Source organism: Aegilops tauschii, chromosome 1, assembly GCF_002575655.3.
Source record: "Aegilops tauschii subsp. strangulata cultivar AL8/78 chromosome 1, Aet v6.0, whole genome shotgun sequence".
NCBI lineage: Eukaryota > Viridiplantae > Streptophyta > Magnoliopsida > Poales > Poaceae > Aegilops > Aegilops tauschii.
The window spans coordinates 306,219,896-306,230,206 of NC_053035.3; the positions used below are offsets into that span (position 1 = coordinate 306,219,896).

General features: G+C 45.8%; 1 protein-coding gene and 1 long non-coding RNA gene across 2 annotated transcripts; one reads left to right on the forward strand and one right to left on the reverse strand.

Annotated features, from left to right (window-relative positions):
• The first annotated feature begins 4,945 nt into the window (after nucleotides 1–4,945).
• On the forward strand, nucleotides 4,946–7,662 carry LOC141021315 (uncharacterized). Its single transcript, XR_012182096.1, has 4 exons — nucleotides 4,946–5,330; nucleotides 5,412–5,633; nucleotides 6,848–6,953; nucleotides 7,067–7,662. It is a non-coding gene; the product is annotated as an uncharacterized lncRNA (long non-coding RNA).
• A 191-nt stretch (nucleotides 7,663–7,853) lies between these two features.
• On the reverse strand, nucleotides 7,854–10,041 carry LOC109766955 (uncharacterized). The gene is made up of 3 exons (XM_020325705.4): nucleotides 9,140–10,041; nucleotides 8,843–9,041; nucleotides 7,854–8,197 (listed from the first exon to the last, which is right to left on the reverse strand). Exons 1-3 carry the CDS (start codon nucleotides 9,857–9,859, stop codon nucleotides 7,914–7,916), a joined length of 1,203 nt encoding a protein of 400 aa, XP_020181294.1. The 5' UTR covers nucleotides 9,860–10,041; the 3' UTR covers nucleotides 7,854–7,913.
• Between the last annotated feature and the right edge of the window lie 270 nt (nucleotides 10,042–10,311).

Here is a 10,311-nt window from a genome sequence, read left to right on the forward strand (position 1 = left end):
CCTATCAATGTACAGTTTCTGCAAGGCCCTGGTGGCAGTGTTTGGGCCTGAGTACCTGAGAGAGCCAACTGTTGTCGCTGATACAGAAAGGTCGTTGGCAATCAATGCCGGTAGGGGCTTTCTAGACATGCTTGGTAGCATAGATTGTACGCGGTGAAAGTGGAAGAATAGCCCATATGTTTGGCAGGGGCAGTACACGGGGCATGTGAAAGGTGTCACTGTCATACACTCATACTAGAAGCAGTGGCTTCACAAGATCCTTGGATATGGCATTTTTTGGTCGGCATGGCTGGTTCTCACTATGATATCAACGTGCTTCAACGTTCTCCAGGGTTCGCAAGGCTTGCAGAAGGCCACTCCCTAGAGGTCAACTTTGAGATCTATGGCCACCATTACAATAAGGGATACTACCTAGCTGATGGTATCTATCATGAGTGATCAACTCTTGTGAAGACAATATCCAATCCGCAAGGAGAGAAGAGACAGATATTTACCCAAGAGTAAGAAAGTGCTAGGAAGGATGTGGATCGCTTTTGGTGTGCTTCAATCTCGATGGCGTATCGCCCGAAACCCTGCATTGACATGAAGCACTGGAAAACTTTGGTAGGTGATGACTGGTTGTTTGATCATGCACAACATAATCGTGGATGATGAGCGTGCTGACAACATCTACGACCTAGAGGTTTGATTTTCAGGATGAAAATGTTGAGTCTGAACACCAAGAATCGGCAACATTTGAACAATTCACCCAATTTCATCATGAAATGTGTGATTGACATACTCATATGCAGCTCCAAGATGACATGGTTGAGTACATGTGGACTCACATTGGCAACCAGTAGATGTATCGGTTTATTTCTTTTTCGTGTGTTGAAGACAATTTCAATTGGGTTGTAAAACTATTTGGTTGTGTTTTTATTCGGATGTGAAACTATTTGATTGTAAAAACTATTTACCCTGTTTAATTTATTTGTTTGTAAAACTATCTGCGTAGTGTGTTGGAGTTGGCCTTACAGAGAAAACAACTTAGGACTAGTAGCTGTGGAGTTCCTGATTGACGTAGAACTGACAGTGCTGGAATATCTCTGTGACTGTGCAGGTTAAAATTCAAGGGTGGGAGAGGAGGAAAGCTGGAAGGATCGAGTCGATCGTGGATGAGACACAGAAGCACGGCACCCTTCTAGAATCGACTAATATTTTTCAGAAAACAGTAGGAATGTGTAATCATGTATTGCAGAATTCTCTCAATTATACGATGGTACAATGTCAGTTCTGCCCGTGGCCGGCGACTCGGATGCGAGCAAATCATTGGACGGGAACGGCGCCAACTTCGCCGCGGCCGCACGTAGAGCTGGATGATTGAACGAACAGCATGGAATGTCAACTTAATAATTAAATTATAGCAGCCGGATCATGAATATAGCCGAAGAACAAAATTCAGTTTTAAATACTTTGGTCCGACTGGTCTATATATACTCGTAATCAGCGCGCCAGGAGAAGAAACCGTGAGCACCAATAATTTTGAACGTGCCGTCGGTTAGGAGCCTACCAGAAACCCATGCAACGCTGCTTCCCTTCCCGGAGCACCAGGCGGCAGGCGCCTCATCACGGCGGAGGCGTGACCGTCGTGTCCTGCGGCGAGGGCGAGGGCAGCGTCAAGATCGTCGTGAGCAGGGGCGAGCTGGAGCGCATCGCCGCGGGCGTCAGCCGGAGGCAGTGCCGGCACGTCGTGGTGCCGTCGGCGCCCGGGCCTCCGGGGGAGGAGGAGCAGTCGGCGCGTGAGGGGGAGCGTGATCGGCTGCTGCGGCGATGGCCGGAGTCGGAGGGTGGCGCCGCCGTGCGGCGCGGCGATTGGCGGCCTGAGCTGGGCGGCATACCGGAGGAAGCGTAGACCGCATGAGAAGGATCGGTTGTTTCCGCGAAGCGCTGCTGGCCTGCGCTCCCGATCGATGCGCGTTCGTCTTATGTTTGGTGCGTTGTGTGGCTTAACCATCTTGAGAACAAGATGCTGAGGTTTCTGCCGAACTTTACTTTCAAGTTTGTGTTCTCGTAATATTCTTTCATCAGAAGCAAAATAAAAGCAGCGGAAAAATCAATGACTATGTACCCGTGCTCACGTTACAGATTTCGCGCGAACAAAGTAGTTATGTTAGTAGGGATGCAAGTAAACCCGCTTCATGTGCAAATTGTGGTTGATCAAGTCATCTGGTTGTTTGATGCTTACAATGTATGTTGTGGGGATTTTGTGACAATACACATGGTTTGAGGTTTTTTGTCAAGCAAGCCACACGTGAATGATTTAGGTAAGGGATTTCACATCAGGAGTTTTACATGCTACGTGTTTTTATCATGCCTCATTGCCTCGTATAAATAGTTTTGAGTATAATGGTGTCTTTGGGTCTCGTGTATCTTGTGTAAAGACATCTCCAACGAGTTACACCGAAATCGCTTCTAAATGTCACGACCGAATGCCCCAGACACTTTTTGTAATCCAATGAGTCCAACAAACGTTTACGGACACGCACAAATGTCCTCAATCCCACAAATCCGTTGCAAATGTAGAAGTGATTTGAGGTAGTCCGCACACACTACGAACAAGCATTGAACTCCACAATAAACCCACAGTTTCCTCTCCCTCCCTTCTCTCTCCTCTTCCCAATATTTGACGCACCGGATGGGATGGCCGGCTCCACTATCACTGTCTACGGATACGTCCGGACGTTTCCGTAGACGTTTAGGGTGTTGATTTGTTGGACGGTGTTAATGATGCCCTAATACTTATCTAGTTTCTCACCTAACCTCGCCTTATATAGGGGTGACGCGAATGGGGGTACAACGGTTGAGTCAACGATCATTGCCACCGGATTTAATACATTGCAATGAAGTTAACTTGATCGCATTGTTTGCAACGCCAGCTTTAATGACCCACGAAAGGTCTAGTCATGTGGACGTGGAGGACCAGTCGGATAAGCTTCTAGATGTGGATCAACTTGATGGGCTTCTGGGACCGCCCCAACAAAGTGGACGCACCCAAATGGACTTAGCTAGAGCTTTTACAGTGTTGCTGGTCCGACTCCTTGTTATGGGTCTACCCTGAGGGAATCTCGCTGTCAGTAGGCCCCGGGTCTGGTCCCGTCATCAACATCAACTCTTGGCTTGAGGAAGTTTTGTTCGACGAATTGGTTTTTTCTGCTACCGAGCCGCGTACTAGAGGCCTTGATGGACTCACAAAAAATACGTGAAAAATGTTATATGGCAAAGTCTTGGTGATACCCAAAATTCTCTGCCAGAGTCTGGCCGGAGGCCCGCTGAAGGGTGTATCAAGAATTTTTAGTCAAACACGAAGAACACCTTGACTTATTCGAGTCGACCATTGCCATCTATTTGTCCTGAAGAGGAGCGCTTTCGACTTTCAGTTTCGAAGCCAAGTCTGCAAACTTAAGCATTTGGCTCTGGCATGGAGGCCAACTTGTGCCGCTGGGGATATCGAATCCGCCCTTAGCTCAGGCGTTGCCGAGTGGTGTGAAACTCGAGGGAGTCAACCGCTGACGCCCATTTTACAGAGACAGACTGTGTTTGAGTGTGCAATCAGTGCACCGAGTGTCAGCTTTGAATTGTGTTATGAGCCGAATCCGACTCTGTGATGGGTCTACCGACTACGACAAGCACCATTTGGTCTAGTCAAAATTAGTCAAGGTGACCTTTGGACTACGCGAGATACGGCCACGATCATGTGAACTGTTGACTGTAGTGTCACATCGACCGTGCGCATTCAACGCAGGCGGTTGATGAGTGAATATTACACTCATTCTTACCCGTGTTTAAACCTGATATTCTCAAATATTTGAGATTATCACTTCAATTTTCCTAGTAATTACTAATAATTGCAAATCTCATTGTTTATTTGGTTCCTTGCAGAAATGAATATTATTAGGTGAAAAATCAAGCCATATATGGGATATGTTCATACTGCTCGCGAATGAAGGACCTAGCACGAACAAGAAGGACGAGTGTTGAAGCATGATCAAGCATGGAAACTGAGACGAACGCACAATGCAGATAGAGCTTTAAATGAAGATTTCAAGACTTTAAAGCCGCCATAATGACGCATGAAGACATGGATCAAATAAACAAGCTGACACTTCATTATTTCATCCATAGCCTTCAACAAATGTTATGCTAGTTAACTTTTGGGGCATAGACAGTTTTTTATAGCATTTTGCGAAGTAAATCTACCTAGAGTTGGGCTGGCTGAATTTGCACTTCGCCCCTCCATAAATAGTGCTCCTAGAGCATCGTTTAGACATGGGTTTGTTTAGTTAAAAGCTCACCATAGCTGCAACTTCATGTACTTGTCCAACGACTATGCCAAGACCACTAACAAAACTACAACCATCATCTATACTTTATTTTTACTAGTTGAATGCCCGTGCGTTGCCACGGGAATACGAAATATGATGTAAAAAAGATAACTCGACGTGAATTAACAATATCCATATCTATCAGTGACACATGCTACAAAATGAAATACATATACAACTATATGAATTAAATATAGTACTACCATTTTTTCCGGGGAATAGTATCATAATTCATATGCAACATGGAAAATAAAAGGTTAAAAGGACAGACATCTAAGAAATTTGATAGCCCTCACAGACCGTCTAAATACCTTGGTTCTACTCCCTCCGTTCCTAAATACCTTGGTTCGAACATGGACTACATACGGAGCAAAATGAGTGATTCTACATTCTAAAGTATATTTTTATACATCCGTATGTAGTCTTTTATTAAAATCTTTAAAAAAGATTTATACTTCGTATTTAGGAACCAAGGAAGTGCAGCACTCTTAAGTCTCACTCTTTCCTCACCGCTCTCACTTTCTCCTCACCGCTTTTCCCTTCACGCTACGAATACTTTTCACTTTCCAGAAATACCCTCCCACCACCGCTCTCACACACTCGAGCTCACTCTCTCGTCCCCCTCTCACCCACCCCTTCTCGCTCCCCTCCAGATCCCCGCCGTCGCCGGCCTCTCCTCGACTCCCTTTCTCTCCACCACCACGCACCCCGTTTCCTCCCACCGCGCACCCCGTACCGTAGGTCAAAAGCTTGATTTTTTAGGCGCCTGCGACGAGCTTCTGGGCGGCGGTGGATCCGCGTGCGTCCACGCCGGCTTCGCAGCGGCGCTTGATGTGGAGCGGCGCTGGAGAAGCGGAGCGGGGCTTTCTTCCTCACCTCACAGCGCCGTCCTCCTCCACGACCACGCAGCCGCAGCGGCGGAGGAGCCGAATCCCTAGCCAGCGAGCTCAGGGAGCCATGGGTCCATGGGTACGAACCCATCCTCTTCTCTCTCTCTGACCCACCCCCGTCTCTTCTCCCTCCCTCTCTGACCCCCGTCTCCATGACCAGGGCGACGCCATGGAAGGGCCACCAACTATAGCAGCGAGGAGAGGAGAAAGGGAGTAGCCTGACGGTCGTCTTCCACCTCCGCCTACGCCCTCGCCCTCCACCTCCACCTACGCCCCCGCCGGAAATAGTACAATGGCCAAGGAAATAGGCAGGAGGCACCGCTTCCCGGATGGACATGGACATGCTTCTCCAACTCTGCTTCTTCCTGGGTCGCCATGGAAGGTACTCCATGTTATGCTCTGCTATGCTCCATGTTATGCTTGCTGAAACTTACTGATGCATAATTAAGTCAAGATAAAACTGTAGAAATCTCAAACTTTAGCATGGACTGAATAATGTTTGTGCATAATTCAGTCAAATTCAGTTAAGGATTTTGTTACGATTGTTACTGGATCATCCATGGACTGAATAATTCAGTCAAATTCAGCTAAGACAATTCAGTCAAATTCAGCTAAGATCATTCATGGAATTGTTCTTGCAATCAATCACGAGCTTCATTCATTCGTTCATTCAGAGGGATAATTGTTTACAACCTGTGCAAATTGTCCATTTTTTGATTTGTTAGCATCACTCAGTCATCCACCATTACACTTTCCTTGTCCTGCCTTTTTGTTGTGAATTGTGGAAGCTGTGCTTGCTTTAAATTGCAGTAGGAAGAACTTGCTTTAACAGAATTTGCTTGCAGCAGCAGTAGCTTGCAATTTTGCTTGCTTGCACTGCTTGAGTAGTCCCCCCTACAGACTCTGTAGCAAGTGCAGTAGTGTCCTCTCTCCCTCTCTTCTTTTTCAGTACAGTAGGAGCATTCTCTTATCTGCTTTAACTGTAACTTTGACTGAAACAATTTTCTATTAATTAAAATAAATTCAAACCTTTTCCTTTAATTAACTTAAACCTTTTAATTTACTCCTCCAGTAATAATTAACTGAAACCTTTTGTGTTAACTCAAATTAACTAAAACATTTTTTGTTAATAAAAATAAACTGAAGCCTTTTCCTTTAATTAACTTAAATCTTTTCAGTTAAGGAGTACTCCTCCAGTAGTATTGGTCATTCAGGAGTAGTTATATCTGTCATTCAGGAGTACTGTTAATTCGGGAGGAGTAAAATTAACTTGTGCTTGCAGTATAAGGCTAGCTAGATTAACCTGGGCATCTTGCTCTTGTCTAATAGTGCAGATTAGATAGTGACAAGAAAAAGCTAACAAAGTATGATGTTCTACTGTAGGTAGTGACAAGGCTATTATTACTGCCAAAAAAAACAGAGATAATGTCTTTTAACCTGGGCATATTGCTGTTGTCTTTTAACCTGGGCATGTTGCGCCAAAAAAAACAGAGATATTGTCTTTTAACCTGGGCATCTTGCTCTTGTCTAATAGTGCAGATTAGAGATCTGTTCAATAAATATTATCTTTACCATACCATTTTCTCTTCTATACAGAAAGCAGTAAGAATCTAAGAAAGCCGAAGCCTTCCAGCACACTGCAGCAATAAGAAGAGCGCAAGTCGAACAGGGACACAGCTCACACACTACGGTGGACAGAAAGGTATTTAACTGTTGGTACAAAGCTGGTTGGAGATACCTCTGTCCTGTGATGCTTTTTCAATGTAGTTGGAGTTCAAGTTAAAGATGCGATCTGAGTAGTACTGTAATATGCAGGTAACTACATTGCTGAAACAATTGATGATGGCAAACCTAGGGCATGATGGGCACCGTTGAACATAACAAAGGTGGATCTCCGTCCTTTGCAGCAACAGCCGTCGCCTCGCAACAGCCGTCGAGCGAAGGTTGTGGTTCGGACGCCGAGGTTGCGGTGTAGTTGTGCTGATTGCACAGCTGGGTCGATGGAGCTCCTACGCGAGGAAGAACTGGCGTTTCTGTCCCTGGTGGCGACGTGCGTTGGCGGGTCGATGGAGCTCGTTCGATGGTTTGATTTTTGGTAGATTTTTTTTTTTGGTAGATGGACCTCGTTCGTGGGTTGCTGAACTGTTTTGTTTGTTGGCTGGGCGTGTGATCGTGGGGTTTGGCTCGTTTGACTGGTGGTCCATGGGCCGAATATCGGATGAGTTGCCCTTGTTTTTTTTGGGCTTGCGGGATGGATTTTGTGCGGGCGTGTGGGACACCGCGCGATGGCTGTCGTACGAGGCGGGGGGATCGAACGAGGTGGTTGAACCATCACGACGTTCGATCCCCCTTTAATAGTAGAGATTCGCAATATCCAGATTGCATATCATAGTTATTGTTGTGTTGTTTAATTGCGAACTAGTTTGTAGTCGGACCTTCAAAATTGTCTTCACCCCAATCGACGAGTGTTCCTCATCAAGTGATCTCGGACACCCGTAGTGATGTCTCTTTGATTGTTGTTAGTGTATTCAAGATGTATGCATTCTTGTATCCCCAAAATTTCTAGTTTCTATGATTACATCTGCTTTTCACCAATTAAAATGCCTAAGTTAGTGCATACAAATATTAATAAATATCATATACATACCAGTAATAACACAGCTCAAGGCATGTAATTTTCAAACCACAAAAGACTCGGGTCCACTTGATCATCACTCATATAGGAGTAAGAGGTCTCCAGGAAGGTTATAACCTCAGGGTGTTGATCAAGCTCAAAGAAAATGTAATCATCAATCAGTGGAACATCAAACTCTGAGGTAGGTTCTTTCCTGAAAAGTTCAACAATGTGTGGGTCTTTACCCTTAGTGAAGTCACATTGTCCATTGAACTTCTCATCTACAGGATGAATGAGTTTCATTCCCATATACTCACAAGCAGAGCATCCACCTAATTACCAAGCAGACATCAAAAGGAAACAGTAATTAGCTTGGATGCAAGGCAACAATGCATTGAGCAACAAAAGTTCTATCATAATATTCATATTTCGTATTGAATGGAGCATATAATACAAAAATTCCTTGGTATCTCAAATCCAATTGGAATAAAGCTGAAATAAACAATTTCTATACAGAATTAGATGTTTCAGCAAAATGCGCTTGCCACACAATTAAATGATTAATCTAAACAAAACACCATTCATGCTAAATGAGTAAATCTGTTGCAAATACCCAACTTTAGAAACTCTTAGTCTGGTCTAATGTGAAAATTCAGTTGCTACTCGAGGCTATCATATAAACCGAACTCAAAAACTCCCTGTTTAACCCAAAATTAATTTCAGTGTAAGCGTGTAACCCAAAGTTAAGTGCTTTGCACGTTTAATTCATGTTTCCGCCCTACTCTCTTTTAGTATCAGAAATTCATTCAGTAAGATGAGATACTAAATAAAGAGGATCCGCACAAAACTAGACGTTAGTTGCAAATGTTAATTTCAGATAATAATATCATGTCTAAAAAGTAAAAACCCAGGTAAGTGTAATATGAGAATTCAGTCATATGAATGAACTAATGAAAAACAAGGAAAACTTGGCATACCAGTTCTTCCTGATAATGTCACAGGGCAGCACAAGGTCACATCATCCACATCTTTAAGTGAAGCACGATCCTCAGCAAAAAACAGCTTAGGCTGATTAGGCTCGCTCTCGCGTGATGCCAAAAAGTTGACATGATAATAGCTATCAGGAACCAAAGTGACCAAACTTTTGCCGCATAGTAGATGAATCTGATAAAGTTCCTGAATAATGAAAATTAACCCATGTCAGAGATGCAGCAGATTGAAGGAAAACCAAAATATAAATCAGCCATTAGGCAAACGGGAATCAGCAATATTACCCCAAACTGGAACGCAAGTTTCTTGAGTGCAATGTTTACTATACCAAGGCAAAACTCCTGATCCCTCTTGAAGGCATGCATCTTGATCCTTAACGCTCTATATGCTCCTTGGCTTAGGCTCGGCGAGCTTGGTGGCGGCTGTGTGAGGGCTAAACTGGAAGCAGCCAACTTGACAAATTCGAGCACTATAAGCGATGAATTGCTTTGCGGCCTCAGGTCAGATAATCCAAAAGCTAATGGGTGACCATGAATTCCATGCTTTGCAAGAAAAGCATCTGTAGGAGCACAGTTGACAATGAAAAAGAATTGAGCCTCGCGAGCTGCGTCACTAGGGAGATGCGCTGCCAGAATGGCAGCCCTGAAGGCGTCGTCCATGCGGTTTGTGTGGAAGACACCTTCTCTGTCAACAAGCACGGCGGCATGGTGAAGATTGCCATGGCTTCTGCTCAGGTAGGACATGGCCTCTTCAGCAGACAGGGCGGGCGCGTACGCCCTCATGAAGGCGACAAGGGCATCGAGGGAGCGGCGAGCCAGGCGGAATATGGCCTTGCAGCTCAGCATCATGGGCTGAAGAACCTCCGGGCTCGAGGAAGCGGGGAACACCGCATCGTGCCAGAGACAGTTGGCGAGGATGTTGCAGACGGGGTCGTGGAGGCCGTAAGCGTAGCCCGCGAGCAGCATGCCGCGCGCGTGCCGGCCGACGATCTCGCGGTCCATCATGGCGAGCGCCTGGAGGTGGTGCCGGTGAACGGTGTCCAGCAGCGCTGCCTCGAGCGGGCTCGGCTCCGACCCGGGGTGACGCCTCGGCGGCCCCTCCGCGCCGGCGGCAGGGATCGGAGGATGGGGCACCTTCACGATGCGGCGGGGCTCGACGCACACCGGGCCAAGGGTCACATAGTCGATGTGTCATGTCCCAAGGGTCATGATCCTCTTCTTATCCAAGGCCTTCTCGATGGAATGGGCCGTGAGACTTGGGCTTGGCCCAGTTCCGTGAATAGGCAAATGGATTATAAAGAAGGAGGAGCTAGACAGAGGAGGGGAGCGATTGATTTGTGAAACGTCTGAAGCTTCTCACCCCTTGCTCTCGTCCTCACCTCCTGCTCTCTGTATCCCCCCCTTTCCTTGCTGATTTCTCACCCCATATTCTCCATGTATCCCCCGATCTAGATCTG